This window comes from Varanus komodoensis, unplaced genomic scaffold (genome assembly GCF_004798865.1).
Source record: "Varanus komodoensis strain SLA01 unplaced genomic scaffold, ASM479886v1 scaffold20_1, whole genome shotgun sequence".
Taxonomy (NCBI): domain Eukaryota; kingdom Metazoa; phylum Chordata; class Lepidosauria; order Squamata; family Varanidae; genus Varanus; species Varanus komodoensis.
Genome location: NW_025335587.1, coordinates 8,831,049 through 8,857,750, shown reverse-complemented (window position 1 = coordinate 8,857,750; position 26,702 = coordinate 8,831,049). Strand labels below are relative to the sequence as shown.

General features: G+C 40.5%; 1 protein-coding gene across 4 annotated transcripts in view; it reads right to left on the bottom strand.

Moving 5' to 3' along the window:
• Nucleotides 1-26,702, bottom strand: part of NFIA (nuclear factor I A) — a 407,074-nt gene that overhangs the window by 18,474 nt on the left and 361,898 nt on the right. For 2 of the 4 annotated variants that reach the window (XM_044430437.1, XM_044430440.1), the window contains exon 11: nt 21,936-22,780. The exons of the other annotated variants lie outside the window; for them this stretch is intronic. In XM_044430437.1, the coding sequence (XP_044286372.1) occupies nt 22,742-22,780 (39 nt within the window). In that variant the 3' untranslated portion in view covers nt 21,936-22,741. Of the gene's footprint in view, nt 1-21,935; nt 22,781-26,702 lie in introns of those variants that run through there. 4 annotated transcript variants of the gene reach the window in all.

Here is a 26,702-nt window from a genome sequence, read left to right as displayed (position 1 = left end):
GCCTCCATGTATTTGTTGGCTACTCTAAAACACTTATAAAATATGGGTTCACTCAACCTTCTAAATATTAGAACTAAGAATGTACCAAAGCAGAATACTGGATGGCACCCTTTGTTGTTGTTGTTGCTAGTCGCAAAGTCACACCAGACCCATCGCGGCCCCATGGACAACATTCCCCCAGGCCTTCCTGTCCTCCACCATCCCCCGGAGTCCACCTAAGCTCATGCCGACTGCTTCAGTGACTCCATCTAGCCACCTCATCCTATGCTGTCCCCTTCAGGCATCCTTTTATAAAGGCATTAGTTTCTTAATTGGCAACTTACACAGAGATTTGGTGTAGGTGCATGGCAGATTGCATGGGGAAGAACATGCTAGGACAGTGCTTTTTGTTGGTCCATTCTGCCTTTATGCTTAATGGCAAATTCTAATTTGGTGAAAAGCTGGAATATACAGGATCATTTAGAAAAGGGTAAAAGAAAAGTACCACTCCTATGTATGCCACTGGATATGCAAAGCCCTCCTGTGAGTGCCAATCACCATACAGGAGGCTGAGGCTGTGGATATGACAGAGACCAGGTCATTTCCTAAGCATGCGTTTAAGAACCAGAGACCTGGAGTTTGCCCAGTCTGGCTTGCACAACGAGCAATTAAACACATTTTGGATATTACTTTTCCTTTGTAACCAAGACTGACTTGAACCAAATAAAAGGCCTCATACTTTTGTTCAGCTAGCATGCCTGCGTGGTCTTTAAAACTAAGTGCAAACTAAGGGGAAACAAGCATGGAAACACTGGCCAAAGGCACTTCCTCTGACATAGGTCTGTCACCTGTCTCCTAGTGTCAGGAAATGTGTATCTCCATTACACTTTACATGTTTTGTGGAAGTCTGAGATAAAATGACACCTTTTTCTCTGCTTGGTTAGCCCTACTTTTGCAACAAGTCTGTCCTCAGAGCGAAATGGCTTCCTGCTGCACCCAGCAATGCTTTATGTCCAGTTCCACTGGAATGCTTTTAAAAGTTCAAGTTCAGATATAAACCAAATAAAATGCTCCTTGGGAGCCTAGAGCCAGTCTTCATTTACATGTGATCTCTCTGAACTTCTCTTGTGCGAGCTTGCTCTGTTTCCAGGGCCCACCAAAGGAATGTTCTGCAGTTACAGCCTGCAGTGCTTTCTCAGGCATTTGAGACCCAGAGGCATAAGTTTCAAGCAGCAGTATTAAAAGTTTCCACATAACTGAAGCAGAGAGAAAAGAAGGGTATAAGGAAGAACAATATATTCTTAAAATATTTGTATAGCATTGCAGTTAAAGTATTATTATGTTTTAAAAGGAACATAATTTATTCTAACAGTCTCAGTGCTATAACAGCAAGTGTGCACTTTCACCATGGTCTAACTCTCTTTGTTCCTCATTTCATTTTCTACTTTTGTTGCTTTTGCAAAATCCTTTGTTAGCAAGCTCTCAAGATTGTACTTGCAGTTTTATTCAGTTTGAAGCACAGGCTGAGCTCCTGAGACAGCTCAACAGAATTTAATCTTTCTATGCATCTTAAGAATAGTAAATTATTTAAATTTGTAAAATACAGCAATTGATTTTTTTAAAAAAATTACTGCTAAATACAGAAGGACATCATATCAGAAAGCTGCCTTTCTCTCTTTAGCTCCCAATCCATGAGAGGTACTCCAATTCAAGCACATTTTGGGGGACCTAAGGAGGGTTGAAAGCATTAGAGAAGGGACAGCAGTTTGCAAAATACACATTGCTGCAAAAATCTAGAATTTTGTGGGAATCAGCAGTTTTGCTGTAGAAGCAGCAGAATAAAGGTTATCACCTTCACTGAAGGAAAGGTACAGTGTTATTCCCAAGACAATATTGATGTGGTGCAATGTAGATTTAATTGGAAGTGATAGTAAACACACACACACTGTGCAGGAATAGTTGAGCAAATACTGTGGCCTGCAGTGGCTTCTCTTTGTGTGACCGTGTTTTGATGCTGGTGGCACTGAAGGTGGCACTGCCTTCTCTGAGGGTCAGATTTCTAACTATTTCTTATCTACTGTAAAATAGATACAATTAAAATATAAAAAAAATATAAGTGATGTTTTGCATTTCAATTCTCAATGGCCAATTTGCAAAATTTCTGGGGACAGGGAAAATTCACACATTTAATAGTTGGAAATGAATGCATGGAAAATTTGTGCAAAGGTGGGGCTGGGAAGCAAATGGAGAAGAAATTTATATACCTGCAGTAATGGACCAGTTAATGCAGGTATAAAAATTTTACGGCCACTACATTTGTGCAAATGTCCCCTCCAATTATTTCCTAGTCCAAAATAGCTGCAGAAAAACTGACAGATTTTCATATGTTAAAAGACCCTTAAAGTTGCAGAATAGGATGAAGTAAACCAGTGGTACTTATACCATCACCCCAAGGGGGTACCAGTCACTTTGTTCCATTTAGTCACTGTTTCAGGGTTAATTTTAGTGCTATGAAAGCAGGGAGTTCTAATATCTCCCCTTTCTGCTGCAGCTGGAGGCAAGGTAAAGAGATAAGATGGGGCACACTTAAGTTTAGCACTTAAAACTGAGAGAATCACTTTGCCATTCTCTCCTCTTTTCAGTGCACTCAGTCCTTTGGGTTCTTTCCCCCATTTTTGATGCTTCTGAATGCACTACAGGGTCCTTCCTTTTCCCCATTTCTTCCCTGGTCCGCTGCAAGTATGCACAAAAGTAGCCGACAGGCAACTTCATATTGGAAATTTCCTACATTACCTAATCCACTTCTCCTCCCTTTGACAGTTCCAATATCCAAGCAAATTGACTTGAGAAGCCTACAGAACAATCCATGGGAAGCCCGATCATCTGTCTAGCAAACAACCCATGCTGCATAGCCTATTCACAGGGGTGACTTGGTGTTAGCAGAGAACATACACAGTGACTGGGTTCACATGTCACAACAAGCAACCCATGATGGGTGTCCATGATGCATGTTTTTTTGCCTGGATGTACCTGATAGATACTTAATTTGTTTCTGCACTGAAGTGGTTTCCACCCTCCTTACTCATTTCTCCTGCTGCTGGCATGGATCCCATTAGCCACCATGCAATGGGATACCATGAAATGCAATCCCACAGTGGGTGATCTGAGCAGCTCCTGGATCAGCAAGTGTTCTTTCCAGGGGACTCTGTGATAGCCTCATACTAGGACCACAGAAACCATAATGCCAGATTCAGACAATCAGGGAAACTATGGTGACACATGGAAACTATAAAACAGACACTTGTTCTTCTGTCCCATGTGCTTGTGAATCCCTGTAGATACTTTTATCAAGATACCATGACTGACTTCAACCCCTAGTTGAAAAACTTCTGTGTAAGTGTGAAATGGCTCTTCTTGTGAGATTTTCAAATAAGTGCTGTCATGTTGAGCTCCATGAGCAAGAGGCATCAAGTATGCCATTCCAGGTCTTTTAGTGAATAATTGTATTTTGTAAGAGTTCACTTTTTCAAATTTCCCAACAGTATTCCAAAAATAAAGAGCAGAAAACAAAGTCAATAGAAGGAGCTTAAGTGGAAGCATTACGCACTTGTAGTAAGTATAAGCATTATATGCCAGTTTGATGAAGTTGTTCTATGTACCTAAAACCAAGTTTGGCAACAGTGAGAAAACTGACAGAAAACACTTTATAGTCCTGAATTCAAACTTATCTCCCAGCTCCCCCCCCCCACACCCCCGGCTTTCTTTCTAGAAATAGCAACCATGAAGGACAAAGGGGAGATGATCAGTATGATATCAGTGCCTGCATAGAGGGAAGGCTGACCCTTCCTACTGCATTGTTTACTGCCCAAAGTCCCACTCTTCCTGAGTTGTTTTTTGCTCCCAGAAGGTAGAATGGTGGCACATTGCTCCCAGAATTGCCTTTGCAGTAAATGACCCATAAGTAATGACCCATAAGTAAATGGCAATTTCAGGGCCAAATATTACTATGCTGAGAATTTATGTATTCAATAATTTTTTTGCCCAGATTTTCACCTCCAATGAAATAGTTGCTAAATCAACTCACTGAATATAAAAAACAAACCCAGAAGTCATTAAATACAAGAACCAGCTGAAAGTAGCAACATAGCACACACAAGAACCCCAAACTAACTTTAGTGGGAAAGTTGCACTGTGGAAAGTTCAACCCAGCCACTCAAGTGTGACTGCAATTTGGGTTGGTTCCCCTATTTCAAAAACAGAACAAAAATGCCAAAAACACACACACACAAACCAACAAACCCACCAAAGTTGGAAAGACATACTCACATGGTAAAATTATAATCTGCTTAGGCTCCATGGCAGGTTTGGAGGTGCATGGCACCCCAGGGCTAAAAGACTGGCACAGCGCTCACTTTCGTCAGTTATTTTCCTCTCAATCTCTTCTACTCCCTCTAGGCAGTTCCATGCATCACATTGTTACCCTAGCAAAAATCAATTTGCTTGCACCTTCACTTGATTTAACCTTTGCTTGGATACATTAAACAGCAGCATATATTTTAACTGAAACCACTGTTCCGCTAGACACGTCCAGGGCAGGGAGTTATTCACTTGTGGCCACTACAGGTGTGGCAAATTATCAGGAGCAACAGCAGCGGTGGTGGTGACGACAACACTGACACCAACAACATATACACCTTATTTACTAAAAAAAAAAAGCCATTAGGGCAGCATACAACCTGCTAAGACAATAACAAACATGCAAACCTATGCATCTTTGGATAGCCAAAGTCCTGCAATTTCCATGGTTGCTTCATCTCATGAAACCTGAGATTCAAAGATGAATCTCTAGCCAAACTTACGATGATGTTTTAGAAAGTTTAATTCGATTCTCACATTTTGTATGTCAACTATGGGAATTTTTCTTTTGCTGAAATAAAATATACAAATAGTCCAAATAAATAGTAAATAGTAAATAAACCTGGTTTGATAGGCACACATAAGATCACACCAAGGTTTGGAGAAGAGGGGTAATTTGTGTAAGCGAGCAGCACAGTTCTGGGACAAGCTTCCCAACCTCCCAACCCTTGTTCAGCGTTATGTCTGCACTGAGGCTAAGAGACTTACAAAGCCATCAGCAGTGCTTGGTGGATAACAATATAAGGAAATGGTGGATATAACTAAGGTAAGGGACTGATAAAGTGAAATTAACAAGATGAAAAAGGAAAATTTATCAGAGAATCCGTCAAGAAAAGGCTGTAGTAACGTTAAATTGTGATTGTCCTTGATTTGGAACAAAAGGGTTTTAATAAAATAGACTAACTGAAGCATGGAAATGAGGTAGATGCTCTCTATGGTTCAAAATATTGTTTTATATTCTATGATGATACCTGTAGCCTGCATAATTCTGTAGCTGCGACAAAAATAAACATAAATTTTAAAATAATTTAATGTAGCACTGTGTAAGTAGTCCCATTTTCATACTGACAGCAAGGGAGAGAAATCTAGCACTTTAACTACATTTCTGGCTTTGAACAAGTTACTACATTTTATTATGGGCTTACGTTAAATAATCTTGAACATATATGCAATAAGGCAGAATTGCAGTATAATTCCCTTTGATAGCAAAACAAACTTTTACTTTCTTTCATTGCTTTGAGCTGGACCAAGGCCAAACACTTGGTTCAGTCTTTCTGGATCCAACATTTCTGGATCCAGCATTCACCCGCTGCCACCTTAGGTTTCTCTAGTCAGCAGCAATATGTGGGGCTTTCTGAACTGAATGAAGCCCTGTCTCATATTACATGGAGGTAACCTTCTGGCCCAACAGAAATGGCCGTAAGAGTCCCCCACAGGTCTCCTTGGTTAACAAAGGGCACTGTGAATGGAAAATTCTGCCACAAGATGAAAAGTGTAGACAATATTGAGGAGCAGGATCTGGAGAATCTTCCATACAAATCCATGAAAGAAAGGAGCAATTCGCCATCACAACAAACTTTGAATGAAGAAACATAAAGACACAGCTGGTTATAATTACAACTGTCACATTAAAAAAAAACTCTTAGAAATTTTTTTCACTTAAACTGAATGTAATGACTACTTATTCTATTAAACAGACAGGTGAAGAAATCAATCTAGGCTCTTTTTTAGATGATGGGTTTGTGTGTCACAACAGGTACCATTTCTGAAGTTCCTACTATTTTTCATGAGCCAAAAGAAGGAAATTTTTCTAAGTAGCAACTTACTAGTCATCGTTTTTCTCAGCGCACCTACTGGGAACAATTAACAATTTTCATAAAATCTGTTCCTGAATTAAACAGAGACTGCAGGCCATGCAAAGATGCATGTGTCTTTGCTCCTTTGGTTAGAAAGAAGTGTTTGATGCATTTTTATTGTTGCTTGCCTTTTCAAATATTTTGTATTTCTAGTTATTTATTGTCTTTATTATCTGAAAGCCAATCAATATTTATTCAGAAGTCCTACTGAATTATAAGCATGTACAGGATTATAATTATGAAGAACAAAGCTAAGGGGAGAAGGCTATTGTCTGCTGCTTTTAAAGCCCAGTTGGCTTGTGCTAGGTAGGGCAGGTTGTGGGGCTAACAGACCACAGAGACTGGCGGCTGTGATGTCAGTGGCAGAGAGTATCCTTTCCAGGTTCTGGTTTCAACTTTAAATGAGTTATTCATGGTGCTGAACCTATTTGGGAAATAGGATCCAGCACAATGAAGAGTTCTTTAAAAGTTCAGATTAAAGCTGAGAATGGCTGTGCTACCCTACTGACACAGGGGCCACCAGCTTCCAGTGGGGCAGACATGCCTTTCTTCATCACAGGTAGTTCTGGCTTTTCAGTTTTCCTTTCTGTTGGTTTCACACGTATGCCATTCCAGCCTGGCATAGGCGAGAGGGCAGACCTAGGGAATTCAGTGGATATAAGGCTATCTCCGACCTTCCCAGAAGTGGGGCTCATCCACCTTATTCTTACCACTGCCATGCTGTAGAATTGATGGTTAGGTTTAAAAGATTTTTTCTCAAGGGGTTAGAATCCCAACTATCCCAATAAATAATTCATATATATTACAATACTAGTTACATTGCCCTGTAATATATTATGATGCATACACTGTTGGCGCTTTCAAAATTATTACAAGTATAATGTGGGACTACTTATTAGTGCTTGATCTAATACTATGTAGTATAATGAGGTAACTGATTAACAACTGTAATAATGATATCACATATAATAATACATTCAATAATAATCATGCTTTGTCAGAATCTGGTTCTTTAAAAGAATTAACAAACACAGATCCAGCCTTTATTAATCTTCAACTCTCACAACTAAAATGCAACTCATTATTGTATTTCAATCAGATGCTTGTGTAGGGACCTGTGGACACATCAGCTGGTTACAAGACTGAGCCTGTAAGAAGTGACCTGGCCTCTCCCAGATGACTGGGGTTTATCACAATCCCACCGATTGGCTGCAATCCAGCACACACTCGAGTCCTATTTTACTAAATGGCACAGGAGCACTAGAAAGTGAATGCTGTATGGCAGACACTGGGGACTAAGAGAAATTAGACAAACTTAAGTCCCATTAAAATTCTGCAACTTAAGCAGTTGACTGTGCAGTTAAATGAAATTCAGGCACACACGGTTCCTTCCACTTCCCACAAACTTCATCTAAGCAAACTGAACTTGTAATCAGCTGGCTAACTTGAGGGTTCCAAAGTTATTTTTGGTCTTAGAACAGTTGCTGGGGGTGTGGAGCAACACCCTGCATGTTACTTGTTAACTGAGGTAAAGGGTTTTGGAATCCTTGAAACATAATAAATATGGTGTGCCACAATGCTATTTTTACAAGCATGGTTTTAGACTATAACTACACTTGCGGTTATTGCCTGCCAGGAAAATGGGTATTTTGACCTTTGTCCTTACTGCACTGTGAAAGATGAAAGTTACTCAGTTTGCTTTGAACATTTATTTTTGAGAAGGATATAAGCATTGATTTTTTTCTTTAAAAAAGAAAGAATTCATTCTGAAAATGAACTAACTGTTTTTATGGAAGCTAATAGCACTGACTTCACAGTGGAACCTAAATTTTAAAGCAATCTTCATGTCTTTTCACCAGAGATATTTATTTATTTAAAACATTTTTATGCCGCCCCCATCGCAACGAAGCCTCAGGGCGGCTCACAACAGGATACAAAGTACATAAATACATAAATAATAACAATATAACAATTAAAAAAACAATCTGTTGGTCATAATTATGAATGGATGGGATGCAGTAGAGCTATTTTCAAGATGATTCAGAGTTTACCAATTGTTTAACTTGCCTTTTGGTCACTGAAACAGTTTGCAGTTCATGACCAACATATTTCAATAATTATGAAGGGCAATTTTGTTCAGAATGCTTTACTTCGCAGGGCATAGGCAACCTTCATAAAGATTGCTTGGATCTTGCAACTGATGAAGCTAAAATAGCTGTTGATGTTGGCATCTGCCCTTCCCTGAAAGCTCTCTGAAGAACTAGTTTTACTCTTTTAAGAAAGCATAGTTACCTCTGTTGTTGTTTTAAAGCCTGAAATCCTGTTTTTATTCATAACTTCATAATCCATGAGGTGACATTAAGCCTAACATTAACCAGTGATGACACTGGAGAGTCAGGGTCTGATTGTGGGGCTGGAGGGGGGGCAGGGTTGTTCTGGAAGTAGGCTTTCTGGAAGTAGGCTCCAGGGGTTGTTTGCACAGCCATTTCCTTTTTCTCAGCGTAAATGGCCTTGTAGCAGCTGAGGGCCTGGTTGCGAGGGCAAATGCTAAGGGGGACTAGACTAGTGCCCGCATGCCCGTACTACAGATGGGGAAATGATGCTGAAGTGACTGCACACACAGAGGGAGAACCAGAACCAGTCTGAGTAGATTTCGGCAGGCCTGATCCCCTCCAAAGTGGCTAACAGTGAATCCTCCAAAGTGCAAATAATACCCAATTTTATAAAAGGAAAGTAAGAAAGTTCTGATTATTTTCTCAGTTTTGTTTTGGGTTTGGGTTTGTTTGGAACTGTGGCATTTTATTATTCTTATGGTTTATTGTAAATTAGCAGAGCAATTCAGACATATATTCATAAAATGAGCAAACAAAAGGAACAAACAACATAAAATATTTTAAAGTGCTCAAAATGTTTCGTATTCATGATCTTGTTATACTCTGTGCAAGAATGGTAGTGAGCTAACTTAAATCTATAAGACACTGATTTGAAGGAATGTTCTGAACTATTTCTTTTATTTGATTTTTACAATACTGTATACCACACGTGCATACAGATGCACGCTCTTTCTTTCTTTCCCTCTTCAGTACCTGTAGTTACTTTATTGCTAGTATCTTATCGTTATTAAAAGACTGTATTCTGTTTAAGATGTTTTAGTGAACATGGAAGTGTTTATTAAGTGCTTTACATGCATCAGAAGGTAAAATATATGCATATAGTGAGACAAACATTTGGCTTGTTCTTGTGATCTGACTTACATACAAATTTGACTTAAGGATGTTCTCAGGAACGGAATGTCTCTGTAACCCAGGATTGCCTGTATTGGGGAAAGGCTTCAGCTCTTTTTGGCACACTTTGCTTTCCTGGGCAGGAAGCACAACACTGCTTCTCCTGCCTCTGCTCTGTCCCTGAGCATATCCAGGGAGAATAACAGTGCCAGGCTGGGGGCCAATTTTGTCGAGAAAATCATTTTTCTAAATTGCAATCTTGATGAATTTGAATAACAGCAGAACTTTCTTTAAATAAACCATGGTTCAAGTAAAGAACTTCAATGCTTCACTGAGAGAAGTGCAAATGGAATAATCGGGGAGGGGGGTTTACAACCTTTCTATCCCCCCCACACCACCTCCCTTTTTTCTGTTAAAGCTGGCTCTTGATAGTTGAGAAGAGACTTGAGTCTTGACTTGAGACTTGGAGGAAAGGACTTGAACACATCACTGATTTGTCCATACTATTGATATTAATAATTCCAAATCATACTGCAACAACATCTCAATTATTATTACTATTATTATTCAATAATTCTGTTCCTCTTTTCAGGACAGTGAAAGTTCAGGCTTTAATGTAAGGGGTTTTTTTTATTATAAATTCCCATGGTAGTTCATTTTAAGGCCAAAATGTGGTACTTGCCTGTATATACATGTGAACAATACACAGGTCATGTATATCCTGAAACATACATTTTTAAAGCTTCAGTTCAACTCATTTGAATCCTTCTACATTCAGATATTGAATAAAATGCAAGACATAGGGCCAAACTACATAGGATAGTAATTATATGAATGAAATATTAATACGCCGTTTGTTTTTCAAGTTCAAATAGATTTGTGTGTGATGCAAATCACGAATGGGGCATGACACAAGGAGGGGTTAGATCCATTCCACCATAGCCGTGGTCTCGATGAAATTCTCTCCTAAAGGTGTTACTTGCTCTAAGAAGGAAGCTCAGTGGGACCACAAAATAGAAAAAAGTGTTTAACTTCCCTTTCCTGCACTCTCAGAGTTGATTGGCCTCACCCACAGCTGCTCTCTGAACTTCAAAAACTAAGCACTGTGTTTGCATTTATGCACTTAGTAACTTTCAAGTTTGGGCCTTAAATTTCTATTTTTGGAAAGGGTATCTTAGGAAGAGTAAGGTGTCATATGCATTTATATGATTTGCTTTTGAATGAGTCATGCTACATTTCTATTGTTTATAGTATGGGAGTATACATTTTGAATAAACATTCCTAGGGTCAGTTTATAGTTGCTCTTATGGGATGTCGTAATGAAAAATATATTTTTAGGTGTCCTTGAGAATTAAACTTTGTATTTGTTCTTATGTATCATATAATGCAAGTTGTACTTATATATTCAATAAATATAAAATTAATGATAAAAATAGAATTTGATAAAATGACTCTGGATAATATGGGATTATCCCATAACATTTCTGAAGCAATATTGTGCCTTTGTCTTTGATTGATTGCAATTGATTGATTGCAGTTGCTGTGGGCCTGTTGTTAGTGATGCATTGTATTTATTGTCTTACTGTTGCTTTTGGCCTTTTTGTTTATATATTTCAATTTTTAATCTTTGTTAACCGCCCAGAGAACCTTGGGCTGTTGGGTGGTATAAAAATGAAACAAACTCTGAAGGCCCTTGGGTTCCTTCCTGACATATGGTCAATTTTTCCAGTGAAATATGAATATGCATTCCAGTCATGAGTATGTATTTTCCATTTATGAAGAGCAGGTGACCAATGCACCATTATAGGTGCAAGCTCTGCCTTGTCCTGTTGCAATTCTGCATACGTAGGTGTGGGTATTGGTCTACCAAATAAGGGCCCACTCCCATCGGTGCCAATTTTTTTCAAGTTCACTATTTTCTCCACCATCTAGATTGATTCATATTGATAGACCTTTGTATATAAAAGAAATGTGTTTAAAGAGACTCTTAACTAGTCATGAAATAAGGACAGGACAGGGAAAATACAAGCCCCCACCTCTACTCCAGTAGGGGGGTGATCAATGCTTTCAATAATACGCTTGTCATCACGCAGCACCCTAAGTGTTATAATTAATAATGTAGGAAGGAGCTGATTAACTTAAGTGAAGTGTTCTCTGCTGTGTAAACATATCAAAAGCCAAAGAATGGGGAGAAAGGTAAAGGAAAGGCAAAGGAAGAACAAAAACATCATTTGAATCTTTTTTAAATGTGGACATGCTCTTGCTTTCCATTCTGTTCTTGTAACAATTACTGTACTAGCATCTCTGACAGAGTCAATAAATCGACCGGGATCTGATGCAGCTGCAAGGCAGGCTAATCCAATACACCATTATCTGCAGTGGAGGTTGGCGGGGGAGGTGAAAGTGGAGAGCAGGAAATCAGAAAAGTAAAGCTAGCAAATAATACATAATTATGTTTTAGGTTTACTCTTGTATGTTTGCCATGCCTACAGAGGCGTATTCTCAGGGAAAAAACCTTGCTACTGCAAAACAGAAAATTTTAAACAGAAATGGAGTATCTATAAAGGGTACATTACTTTAGTCAGTGACAGTTCAGATCAGGATGGATCACTAGCCACATCAATCTTGGAACTGGCATGACTAAACAAACAAAAACAAAACAAAATGAACTTTTATAAAGGATATAGTTTGAGGCATAGAACAGTCTATTGTACAGCCTATTTGATTCGAAACAACAACAACACTTGTTCAAACGAATCAGTGTTTCTAACAATCCGAGAGTGGGAAGTTTTCTCTTACAATTAATGACTGCAAACAGGAAAATGTCCTGTAGACTGTGTGACCAGGTATTGCTGCCACGAGAAGAGAAATTCCCTGACCTTCATCTGTCCTTTCTATCAGATGCTACCTAGAATAAGGATTCTTATATTAACTGAAGAAAGCTGAGAACCTCTGTGCTAGAAGCTGAATACCAAGACTGCACAGCATGACCAGTCAGGCTGCTACCCACATCCCAAACTGTTAGTCCCTAATACCAGGGCTCAAGAAGATATGAGAGAAACAGGCAATCTGAATCTTTCCTTACTTCCTTATGAATTGTATCCTACATTTGTCCCTGTATACCTGATACCTTATCTAGTGCTTTGATATGTGTCATCTTTCATAAGCTTCATCCTTCATTAGAGTCAGCTTCATACTCTACATCAGCACCAGTGGCCTTCATGCCACGTCTCGGATCTTACATGGATCAGTGTGAAATTCAGTTTCCCTTGGCAATGGAACTTTGACTTTGCAGTGTTACCATGGCTGGGGAGTTGATGCTAACATGGAGAGGAACTGTGGGAAGAACTGGTTTCAGAGGCAGACAAAAGGATAGTTATAGTGATTTGATTTTGGGGGTACCAGTGATAACTGTTTTTACAAGCAATAAAATCCACATCCTATTTGTAAAAGCTTTGCCGGAGATTAGCATTTGGCATACTTTCCAGAAGTAAGTGCAGAACTGCCATTATGTAAAATAGTTGTTTACTTAAGGGAAGGTTAAAGGAAGTCTGTGGAGAGTTACGTTGTAAGAACACAAGGTCTCTATAGGCTATTCATCGTATCTGCTCAATTCCAACTTTCCCAATCAAACACAGGTCTACTGCTTTCATTTTGAAGATGTCGCTATAAATGCCTCTAACAACCCAAAAAGAAAAAAAGGAGTGTCATATCCTGGTTTTTATAAGCAGATAGAAACAAAACATGAAAAGCAACTGGATTCAGAAATGCATCTGCGTTGGCTGTAAATAATTATCTTGCACTCTGATGAACTCTGAAAGTGGTGCACACTCCAGTGAATTCTACTGTGGGTCAAGGTCACAGTCAGGCATGTGAAGAAGAGGCTGACACTGGGAGACTCCCAATGTTTCCCCCCTTGGGAGTTATCCATGTATTTCAGGATTGTTTGGCTCAAAGCTAATTTGAAGTTGAGGCCACATGATGGTAATACTGAGTCTTCTATGAATCTTGATCCTTTTGCAAGCATGCCATTCTAGGCTGTTTGTTAAAGATTTATCCTGTCAAGCAAAATTCCACTCCTGCATTTGTGGAAAGAGAGTTTGAAAAAAGACAAAGACAGCTTGAATGATTAAAAAACCCCTTGAATTTAATTACACAGGGAATACACTTTTCTTTCCAGGTTTTTCCCCTTTTTCTGAAGGATGTAGACAGTATGTGGGTTGTATGAGCATTATTGTTTCTTTTAATTTTAATTTTTGATTTTTTTTTGTTTTGGCTTTTTCCATTTTTCTTATTTCATATATGTCATGTTTTATACATGTGCTGCTAATTTGAAGCTACATTTGCAGGTTTTCAACTGAAATGCATTACATTTAATATAGATGTCAAAACATCAGTTTAATTTAAGTGCTCCCGGAAAAATTGGTAAAAGTTGCATGTGTGAAGTGGCCAACAATATATTTTCCCTTTTTTCCATGTTTAACTTGAATTCATGGAATATCAAAGACTATGGAATACAAAAAAGCAGAAGAATATTTTTTCTAAGAAAAGAGTGTAATACTGATACAAGCCTTTTTACTGTAGATATTCACCTCTTGAAAACCGATGGAGCTGGAAAGGCTTAGATAACAGGCAGTTGACATGAATGGCAATATTAATTTACTAAAGACTTCTGTTCTCAGTTCAACAAACTATTCCTGATCCAGATGGTTGCCTTTTCATTTTGGTTGGGAAATTTTGGTTAGGAAACTAACAGCACTGATTAACATATATGGACTTAATAATGATTCACCTACCACGTTCTATGTACATTTCAGCAAACCAGTTGATATTGGTTATCCTTATCTGACTGTTTGTGGGGATTTTAATGAAACATAGAAACAGAGTCAGTCAGAAGGGGTCTCCCAGGCCACCTAGTCTGACCCCCGGTTCCAGCCAGCTCTGCTAATGACATGCCTACCATTTGCATGTCCAGCCTATCCTTGAACACCCTCACCGATGGGGCAGTAATACCTCTCATGCATCCAAGGGTTGTGTTCACCCTCTTGACCACCACGTCACACTGCTGACTCATATTTAGTCTCCAGTCGACCAGTACTCCAAGATCACAAGTGTTGCTCTCCAGCCACTTGTCCCCTAACCTGTACTTATGACACTCATTCCTAATGCCCCAAGTGCAAGACCTTGCACTTATCCACACTGAATGCCATCCTGTTGTCCCCTGCCCACTTCCATAGTCTGTCTAGATCCTTCTGGATCCAGAGTACCTGCTCGTCAGTTGTGGCTACTACCCCCATTTTGGAACCATCTGCGAATTTGATCAGCAGACTGGTCACCCCTTCTTACAGGTCATTGATGAAAAGATTGAACATGATTGGTCCCAGGGCAGAGCCCTGGGGGATGCCACTCATTACTGGCCACCATCATGATGATTCCCCACTAACAGTTACCCTCTGCTTTCAGTCCGTCAGCCATGCTCTAATTCATTGGACAGTGCACTGGTCTATCTCAAAACTCCTCAATTTCTCAACCAGGATATCATGGGGCACTTTGTCAAAGGCCTTGCTGAAATCCAGGTAAACCACATCCACCGCGTTCCCTCTGTCTAACCACCTTGAAAGCTTGTCATACAATTCCACAAGGTTTGTCTGGCAGGACCTGTTTTTGTGGCAGCCATGTTGTATGGCCACCAACATCCCTTCCCTATCTAGGGTTACTAGATCTCTTGCTATTATGAGCCTTGCCATCGTCTTTCCTAGAATGGATGTAACACTAACCAACCTGTAATTCCCCACATCCCCTCTACTACTCTTTTTGAAGATTGGGACCACTGATACCACCCTCCAGTCCACTGGAAGCTCACTCATGAGCCTCAAAAATGGAGGCCATCGGGTGTGAGAGTACCCCCGCTTACTCCCAAAGTACCCTCAGGTGTAACACATCAGGGCCTGCTGCCTTTGTAATGCCCAGTGCCCTGAAGAGCTCCTTGACTTCTAGAGGGGTGACTCTAATCTGTGCCCCTAAATCCCTGGTCTCATCTGGTCCCACGTGTAGATCTCCTCTGTCCTGCTTTGGGGAGTACACAGAGAAAAAATAATCATTTAGCATCTGTGCCTGTTCCCTCACGTCAGTCACCAAATCCCCTTTTTTCTTATTAAGTGGTCCCACTACCTGTCTCCACTTCCTCTTGCTATTTACATGTTGATAGAAGCCCTTTTTGTTGCTCCTGATAAGACTTTGCAAGTCTCTGCTCATAATCAGTCTTAGCCTTGCAAATAATCCTTGAAGACTACAGCATTTGTGTCTAGCAAAGGACCAAAGAATGAAAATGTTGGTCCTTTGCTAGACACAAATGTTCCAAAAGGCAAATGAAGATGAGTCAGACTTCTGGCCTATGCGGCTGAATTAGGCCTGATTGATTCTGGGTGAATTCTGCACCTGGATAAGAGGGAGAATTGAGTGGTTTCACCAATCCGTCTTAAGTGCCTCTGATTAGCCCTCTTTATGGTTTCTGCATCCTTGATACATTTAGTTAACACCTGCAAGGTAGACAAGCTGGACCAAGTCCCAGTCCGACTGGAGCAGCAATTTTTAGATTTGCCATAACCTCTCAGTCTCTATTGTCTTGAGATGCTTTCACTTAATGCAGAATTGCTTAAAAGCATACCTTCCAAGTTATGTGTGTATTTTGAATTTAATGACAATACATGAAGCTAATAAAGCATTTATAAGGGGCTGAATCATTGTCTACACAACAAGAACTTTTAAGTGAAAAGTTGAAATGTCTAATAGCCCAAGTTGCTATCTCCCCAACTTTGCTAGGAATTGTATGAGAATAAGAGTGAGATGAATAATATTCTGTCAAGCAGCCAATATTTGCTTTAATGTGTTTACCTCAGACATATTGGGAAAATGGTGAATGTCCTAGTAAGATTTTGACTCATTGCTTCAATCAGCAAAAGCACAGGAAATCTATTTCAGCTATTAAAGATGGGAGCTATTAAAGATGGGAGCAAAAAGATACACCCATCACCTCAGATATAAATTTTCTATTTTTAAAATTATCCTCTGAATTGTGCAGTACAATCATTGGAACATGAAATAGAGACTCCCCCAAATGTTAGTCTTCTCTGCTTAGATTCCTTCTAATAGCAGTTGCTCTTGGTTCCATTATGTGTTGAGGAAATCAAGGAAGTGGTAACAGTATGACTACTAATAAATTGTCCTTGCCAAATTGGTTTCCAAATGAATGGTGTAAAATGTTTTCAAATGACTTATTCCATAAGTTTTATTGCTTCTATAACTATTTTTTTGAACTGGCTTCCCTCTTGTGATCACTTAATGATGCTTGTATCACTGTGATCCCCAAGCCTAATAAGGATCAAACCAAATATTGACCTATTTTGCTAATGAATGACAACATTAATATTCTGATAGCAATTCTGGCTGATAGATTGCAGTAAGTTATAAAACTTTAGTCGGACTGTCTCGGATGGGGTTTATTAAATTTCAACAGGAAGATGATAATCTTAGATCAGAGCTAGATTGAATAGCTTTAACTATGGATAGCACAGATACAGCTGCCATTGTTTCTTAGGATTCTGAAAAGGCCTTTGACAAAATTTACTGGAATTTATCTTAAACATTGGTTTTCCAGTAGAATTCTTGGAATGGTTTAAAATTCTCTATAACCATCACAGATAAATAATGGAATTTCCAATTAAAGAGGGTGAGTTTAGTTTCCCTGATCTTGCTATACACCACTGGGCTAATCTGCTGAGCTGCTCTAAATTCTATGACTTTTCCAAGGACTGTTCTGAAATACTTATGTACAGTCCCCCTTCAAATGGATTACACTTGGTTTTTAATAAATGCAGTTATTTATTAATAACTCCTAAACTCCTACATTTGCAGGAGAAATGTAAGGAGATATGGCATATGATCACATGTCATTTTCAGTATGATCTATTTTCCCATGTCAAATTATACTTAGGGTTATCCTGGAAAACCCAGATACAAAAATAAGCACAAATTCTGCACAGGCAAAATAAGGATATGGAGGACTTGAATACATAAGTGTCATGAGCTAGATTATCTCTCTAGCGAAAAGCTCTTTATTCACCAATGCATTTCCAGTAAGCACAATCAACAAAGAATGAATCTCTGAGGATGCACACAGCGGTTCATTGAACCGAATCTAGGAATTATTTCCAAGAACCTTCCTTTTGAGTAAGTCTCAGTCCATTTATTTATTTATTTGGGATATTTGTATGCCGTCCTTTGCAAGAGCCTCAGGACGGCTTACACAAGCAGTCCATTCTTCTAGGAAGGCCATCTTGGAGACAGGCTAGCCTCTTCTCTGTATGCTGACCCTCTAGTTGGCTAGCCCTTCTATGCTGATGCCGTGTTATGGGCTCCTGCCATGGCTCCTGGAGCTATTGTCCTATGCCCCCTCAGCTGTAAATCCTGGCTATTCTCAGAGTCCACCTGTACACCTGGAGAGGGCGACCTTTAGAGAAGCTCCTCTGCATCTATTATCTCAATGTCTGCACCCCCAGTTTCCCAGGCCTCCTCCTCTGACAAGTCTATATCAGCATGACCTGGGAATGCATGCCAAGAACAACTGCCCCTCTCATTCCCAACAAGTGGCTGTTTACTTTGGCTCAATTACTGGGGGCTGATTATAATTTTCTGTCACTTTTCACTCTTCCAAGTAGCCCCCTATAGTCGAATGGCAATATGCTCAAGTGAAACATGTGTTAGAAACTAGGTTTGGCCCTGTAGCTTTTGTTGCTTCAGAGTCTCTTCCTCTTTTAGAAATATTTATTAAAAGTGTTCAAGTATATCAGGATATGATATGGTTGTATACCTGTTTACTGTTGGTAGAAAAATATGATACACAGGGATGTGGGCAAGAATGGAATAATACATTAGATTGTTCTATTTCACCTAACCAATGGAATGTCTGTTTCAGAAGTGTCAACCTTAGTCTGCATCTTATCTCACAAAAGCCTCAGTTCTGTGTGTATTGGATGCCACAACATCTCCTTAATAAAGACTTGGCTAAGCTGATTAACTGTTAGAGGTGCCTCTACTGTGCCTCTACTATGCAGCCTAAACACAGGGTTCTTTCCAGTGGTGTAGTTTTGGCAGTAAATCCCAGGAAGGCAAGAAGTGGGAGCAAGACCAAAGGGTTCAGCAGGTGCCCTAATTCACATTGTGATATAAGCCAATGCAGCAAGAGGATAGAAAATGTGGGAATTTCTCCATAAGCCTGAGCTCTTGCTGAGAAGAAGTACATACATCCCTCTTCCATATGAAAGCTGGCATGGAGAAGTTGGCCAAGACAGAGCTTGTCCCCTATGGAATAACTCTGAACTAGTCTGCCATTTCTGCTGGAGTTATAACGCAACCAATATCACTTATATCACATGTGGTTCATTCCTTAGTATTAGCTGTCAGGGGAAAGAACACTGGATATTTTTAGTAGATGATTATCTACGTAGTATATTATTTTATCTACACATAAGGCAACTTATCTCTACTAATAGTCAAGATTCATCTTTTTAATAGACTGTTGCTTGAGGAGTCTGGAAGCAAAAAAGGGACAAAAAGCAATATTTTGTGATGTTTCAAATAAAGCTTATTTCAATTCTGAATTTTCATTCTGAAATGTTTAAAACTTTAATGGATGAAATATTACATTTACAGTTGCTATACTGCAGGACACTGGGCAAAAAAGGAACTATCAGATATGCTCTAAAGCCCATTATAACCGAAGTGGTATGGTGGCTAGAATGTTGGGGAGACTCTAGTTCAAATCCCTGCTTGACTGTGAAACTCACTGGGCCATTTTGAGCTGGGCACTGTGAGGAGATTCATGTACATCAGCGAGGTATAAATGAAATGAAATGAATGAGTGAGTGAATTAATGATACATTTTTTGCAGATTTTCTTCTAAGTCAAATGTCAGAAATTCTGTATTTCAACAATGAACTTTAAACATGTAAGGCTACCGTTTTGTTTTAGAAAAGAAAAGACAAGAGCACCTATTATATTTGCAATTCTAACTTTAAAACCCTTAAATAACTGCTATTATTAATAAATTAATATACAAGAAATTGCATATCCCCAATTGTATTCATTTTTTAAAGTTTGGAAAAAGTTATACTAAAGCTAAACTACAGTATCCTAAAAGTTATACTAAAGCTAAACCAAAGTTAATAGAAATGTGAACCATTAATAAATAATGCTATCATCTTCATCTTTTTGTTAATTCCATGTTCCTTAGAACTATATCCGTTAGTGTTTGAACTGTTAGACTCTTTCTCTTTGAAGACAAACATAAAATAAATTGTTGAGGCTAAACCAGTGGAGATAACTATTAGCTCTATTCATCATCAACATTTTTTTAAAAATGAAAATGATGGCATCCTAAGCAAACCAACCTGGAACTAAATCAGTGGGAAATCAACAGGACTTCTTTCTGCATAAAGTGAGTTGCACTCAGTGGTATGCACAAGATAGCAAGTATTGCATAACTGGACAAAGGGCTGTCATTCTCAACAGTTTGTTTAAAATAGCTTTCTGCATTAATACAATTTCTTCAGCTGCGCAAGAAATACTACAGTTTCAAATGAAAGGCACACATACAGCTTTCATTGTATATTGGTTAATGTAGGTACTTCAAAGGAGGATACCGAAAAAATGTAGACATGTACCTGCTTTCTGCTGCCTAAGCAACAGAAAAGTATTGTTGGAGTTTCTGTTGTACTTTTGTGATCTTGTGCAATGCAGGGAAATCAAATATAGTTTTAGCAGCCCTATCTATATAGTTATAGAGGAGAGCCTTACAGAAGAGTACAAATGAGTAAGTCAGCAAGAAAGCAGGCAATAATCCTGCAGTCTCAGTCCTGGAAAATATCAGTTTCTTTACTGAGGAAAGATTCACATGATTTATGAACATTCTTTGTGTGATAGGCTGTAGTTACCACGTGGCTGCTTGCTTGGTTGTAAAAAACCATTTTTACCTATCAACACAGTTTGCCTCAAACTGAGAGTATGATGAGGTGGAACAATCTATTTTGGATAGCAGTTCATTGATAACATACAGCCTTGAACAGCAGCCCTGGACTTTCCCAGCAAGAGTGGGAGTGTAGTCCAGGGGAGCCTGTCCTGCCCAGAGGCCAGCCTGGAAGACTGCCCACTGGGGAGTCAATTGCTAACAGCTCCCACCCGGGCTAAGATGCAGCAGGACTATTTCTGCTGTCCTGATTTTTTTGATGGGATAGCAATGCCCTTGTGGTGATGACCCTTTGTGGGGAGCCACATAGAGGAAAGGGCAAGGGCAGCCCCCCCCCCCCAGTTTTGTTATTCTGTGTGCCTGGAGGGAGGTGGCTCTTCTTCAGAGGCCCTGTATGCAACAGAGGAGGGGATGGGACTAAGTGGGGGGGTTTCTGATGGGGGGGCATCAATTAGCATAGTGATGGTTAGAGATATGGGACCGGGTGGAGGGCTAGCCAGGTAAGGAAAATGCGGACCAGGCAATCAACGGCTGTGCTGTGTTCTGGCCCTGCTCCCAACCACAGATTTGGTGGTTGCCGTATCAGCCAGCCTTCAAATCTCAAGATGCTGCTTTTGAATGCCAGATTGGTACACTTCCTCATCCATGATTTGATAGTGGCTGACCTTTCATGCATACCCGAGATCTAGGAAGCTGGGTTAGCCTCTCCCAGTTCTGTCCATCTCAGTACTTGGTACAGCATCAAGGTAGACTGGAAGGATGTGGGGGAGGGGTGGTCTGTGGTCTCACATCATGTTGGTGATGTATGCTCTGGTAATCTCTATACTAGATTACTGCAATCTAATCTATGTAGGGCTGCCCCTGAAGAATGTTTGGAAGCTACACTTGTGCAGAATGTGGCAGCCAGATCATATTTGGCTGATCATATAACACCAATTCTGTCCTGCTTGCACTGGCTGCCTGTATCCTTCCAAGCCCTATTCAAGGTGCTGGTTTTAACTCATAGTGCCTTATGCAGGCCAGGACCACAACACCTGATGGAACTCTCTCCTGACCTTCTGCTTTCTTATAACCAGGCACTATGATCCAGATCTGGGACCCATCTCTGACTGCTACCTCCGAGGAAGGCTCAGTTGGTGGCAACAAGGAAAAGGGCCTTTTCAATCATAGCCCCCCAGTTATGGAACAAGCTCCCCACTGAAGTCTGTCTGGCACCAACTTTACTATCTTTTTGGTAACAAGTAAAAACTATCCTCCACTGCAGGGCATTCTAATAGTTTCTGGGGTATGCTAGCTGTTAACAGGTCTGAGCATTTTTTTCTTTCCCCCTTTTAAAGTTATTATATGTATAAAACTGATTAATATGTGGTTTTAAATTTTGTATTGTAAACTTTTAATGATATTTTAATTTTTAATACAGTGTATCTTTTATTGTTTTTTAAATATGCTTTGTGAACTGGGTTTTATTATAGAGGATTTTATTATACTGGGTTTTATTATAGTGGAATGAATATATGGGCTTGATTATACTGGAAGCATTAAATGCTGTGTTCCATTTCATTTGTGTTGCTTTTATTGTAAAACCATCCCGAGACGCTAGTAGTTGAAGGGGACATAAAAGGTATAAACAAACAAGCAAAATGCCCAGGAAGCTTTGTCTGTTGGGCAGTATAGAAATTTATTTATGTATTTAACAGCTTTCACACAGACATGTTGTCCCTTAACACAGGGGTGCACTGCCCAGGGCAGCCTGTACAACCACAGGGATCCTACCTAGAGATAAGAGGTAAAGGAAGGATTTATGTCATTAGCTTCAAGCACTGGATGCCTTCATTCAGATGATCTGAGGCTAGAGCAGTGTTTCCCTTGCTTGTTATATATGTGTGTGAATATGTTTACAGCTTGTATATGTAGGGCAGAAGTAGGCGTGTTTGTGAGAATATTTTTTATGTATGCATACAGGGGAGTATCTATGTGTACATGTACCCACTGTGTGTATGTAAGGTGCATGTGTGCACACACATCAGCCCAGATCTGGCTAACAATCTGTCTCCTCTTGGGACCAAAAAGCTTGTGTACCCTTGCTGTTGGGAGTGAGAAGGATGGCTGCTCTGGGCATTCGTTTTCAAGGACAGCTGGCTGAATTTCCAAGCAATCAAAATCAGAATGTGAAGCAGAACTGGGGGGAGCCGGTGAATGTGGGCCAAGCCGAGACACGGAGAGACACTGAGAAGTGGAGATGCTTATCTCAAGGTCCAACTCCCCAGGTGGGCAGCCAGTCTCTGGAAACAACCAAGATGCACAGATTAGAGGGGAAACTTTGAACAGAGGAATTTCTCAAATTCAGGTGAGGCGGCCATGGCTCCTGTCCCCATGACACATTGCCAGCAGAGGTAAAGGTCTCCCCTTGATGTGAAGTCCAGTCATGCATGACTCTAGGGGGTGGTGTTCATTTCTGTTTCCTAGCCCAGGGAGCCAGAATTTGTCCATAGACAATCTCTGTGGTCCTGTGGCCGGCATGACTAAACACCGAAGTGCACAGAACGCTGCTACCTGCCCAACAAAGTGGTACCTTTTTATCTACTTGTATTTGCATGCTTTTGAACTGCAAGGTTGGCAGGAGCTGGGACAGAGCAACGGGAACTCACCCCGTTGTGCAGATTCGAACTGGTGACCTTTCGATCAACCAGCCCAGCAGCACAGCGGTTTAAGCCACTGCACCACCTGCATCCCTGCGCCACTCAGCAGCCAGCAGAGGAGAGCAGCCCAATTAGGGGACTGGCGCACAGAGAGGAAGCTTGCTTGCTTTCAGAAGGCCCCTCCTGAAGGGAAGGGGCCCAGGGATGTTTGTGGCTTTTGAGTGCATGAAGAATGAACTCCAGCTCATGACATTTTTCCTAACCGCTACCATTTCTATCATGGAAAATGACAGAGTCGTATTAACTGATTTGGGAATCCATTGAAAAGGTCCACAATTAAGCCCATTTCCTCTGAGGCAAATAGTGGAAAGTTGCCACTTGGCAAAGTTGCAAACATGAACATTTTCTATTAAGGGTTTGGTACTTTTCACCATACTTGCAAACTGGAAAAAATAGTGAGGCAGGGGGGATGTTTTGCAATAATGCGCTGACAACTACCACAACTAAACTGTGAGCTCTTGTATACAATAACTTTATACATTTAGCTAACAACTCTTCAGACAGTAAATCAATGCATATATAAGTCTCAGACATAAGTTCTATTCCAGTGGAATTTTTTTTCATGTGATGGATACTTTATGTAGAGAAGCACAGTTAAACTCTGTCATACATCTTAATGCTGAATTACAAATTTTAAAATTGTAATTACCAGATGAAACCAATTAATGCACCTTATTCTTCATCTGCAAAACAATGTAGTGAAATCATGCAAACATTCTAAATAAATGGTATAGTGCCCTTATACATAAGTTGCTCATGTCAGTGTGTGCCTTTTTCATGATTATGGATTATTAACTGCAGCCCTATTTTTTTAATCAACATCTGGTTCAAATTAGCGTGTAATAGAACTGTATTTTTAATTGACTTTTGGAAATTTTAAATGGTCTGGGAAATCACATTCAAAAATGCCCTATTCTAAGAGGGATAATAGCTTTTAATTTTGGTCAAGCTTCTGATTCAACTAGAAAAAAAAGCCTGGGTAGGTTGGGTTGTCCCAACATCACTGAGGTTAAATTAGTGTTGGCTGAATTCAAGATGCTCTTGGTGGTTTTTCACTTTTATGTTCCATTTTATTTATTTATTTATTTATTTATTAAAACATTTCTATGCCGCCCCTTGCCGTAGCCTCGGGGCGGCTCACAACATAATAAAATACACAATAAATTAAAACAATAACAATTAAAATATATACATTGGAATAAAATAAGCCGCCCTGGCCAAATAAAATTCAATGATATTAACATTTAAAATGCTGCTTAAATAAAAAGGTCTTCACCTGGCGCCGAAAAACAAATAACGACGGCGCCAGGCGGACCTCTCTGGGGAGCGCATTCCATAGATTGGGCGCCACCGCTGAGAAAGCCCTCCTCCGAGTAACCACCCTCCTAATTTCCTTCACTGAGGGCTCCCGGAGGAGGGCCTCTCCTGCTGATCTCAGGGGGTGACTGGGCATATACGGACGTAAGTGCTCCTTCAGGTAACCAGGACCCAAGCCGTTTAGGGCTTTATAGGTCATCACCAACACCTTGAATTGGGCCCAGACTTCAATGGGGAGCCAGTGAAGCTGACGGAGAACTGGAGTCATGTGAACATAACGTCCAGTCCCCGTCAGCAGCCTGGCAGCTCTATTTTGAACCAGTTGAAGTATCCGGACCGTCTTCAAGGGTAGCCCCACGTAGAGCGCGTTACAGAAGTCAAGACGGGAAGTCACCAGTGCATGAGTCACTGTTGCGAGGCAGTCGCAATCCAGATAGGGGCGCAGCTGATGAATCAGCCGAAGCTGGAGGAAAGCGCTCCTCGCCGCTGTTACCTGAGCTTTGAGTGAAAGCTCCGGGTCGAGGAGCACTCCCAAGCTGCGAACCTTATCCCTAGGAGGGAGTGCAACCCTGTTCAGGACAAGGTTCAATTCACCTTCTCCGAAGCCTGAACCGCCTACCAACAGGACCTCCGTCTTGTCTGGCTTGAGCTTCAGTTTATTGGCCCTCATCCAGCCCATTACCTCGGCCAGGCACCGGTTCAGTACAGCCACTGCCTCACCTGGATTGGTGGAAAACGAGAGGTAGAGCTGGGTATCGTCAGCGTACTGATGATTCCGCAGCCCACACCTCCTGATGACCTCTCCCAGCGGTTTCATGTAGATGTTGAATAGCAAGGGGGACAAAATGGACCCCTGCGGTACTCCATGGCATAGCTGCTATGGTGCAGAGCCATAGTCCCCCAGCACCACCTTCTGGAATCGGCCATTGAGATAGGAGCGGAACCACTGCAAAGCAGTGCCTCCGACCTCCAGTCCCGCAAGCCTATCCAGAAGGATACCATGGTCGATGGTATCGAAAGCCGCTGAGAGGTCCAGGAGAACCAACAGGGACGCACTCCCCCTGTCCTTCTCCCTGCACAGGTCATCGTACAGGGTGACCAAGGCAGATTCAATACCGTACCCGGGTCTGAAGCCGGACTGAAATGGGTCCAGATAATCAGTTTCATCCAAGAGTGCTTGGAGTTGTCCCGCCACCACTCGCTCTAACACCTTGCCCATTTGACACTAGAAACCAAACCTTTAAGGGCATTTCCTTAACCTTTTCAGTATCTCTGAGGCAACTTTGTGCTCTGTTAGTCAAGCAGAAACATTATTCATATCCCATAAATTTATTTTCTCCCACCTGTGGAAATAAGATCAGTTCCAAGTTTTCCTGTCAGTTCCTTATCAAAGTTATTTCTAGTGTTTCTAAACCAGTTGATGTTCTGTATACAAAATAATGTGTTATACCAAGCTATCTCATAAAGGGGAAACGAACATTTAAAGGATGTTTACTTCAAAGCAATCTCAGCAGATGGTGGAGAAGAGGGACTTTATTTATTACTAAGCTCTGAATTAGGGTCAAGTTAGATTTGACACTTGCCATGTACTTATTTCAAGCATGAGGGCATAAAAAAGCAAGCAGGAGGCTTGAACCAGATCTGAACTTTGACATGAGTAGTGGTGGGGGGGGGGAGGAAGTTAAGCATTTAAAAAAATTCTTTGACCCCCATTATGGCCCAGATCTGTATCACATACCATGCACCTGCCATTTGAAATGAGAACTTTTTCTCTGTGTAAAAAGCAGATGCAGTAGCTCCTGGTTCAGGTACATAGCATGGGTCAAAGGATTAAAGACAGGGTTCTTTAGTTCTTTAACTCTCATGCCAGAGTCCCAATCTATGTTAGGTGACCTGTGCTGGGCTTTCTTTTTTAAGAAAAGACTTTTTCTTTTTAAGAAAATAAAAAGACTAAAAGGCTTTTTGTTTTAAGCCTGCATATTAGGCTAACCATGTGACTACAGGCAGTCCCCGAGTAATGAACGACTTTCTTTCCTGATAAACAGACATTCATCCTTAAGTTGAATTTGTATATAAGTTGGATCACAATTATTCACCCTGTCACATTTGCAGGGCTTAGAGGTACAGGGCCGCTGTGAACAGGGCTGTCTTAACAGCATTATGGGCCCTGGGCAAAGCAGTGTACTGG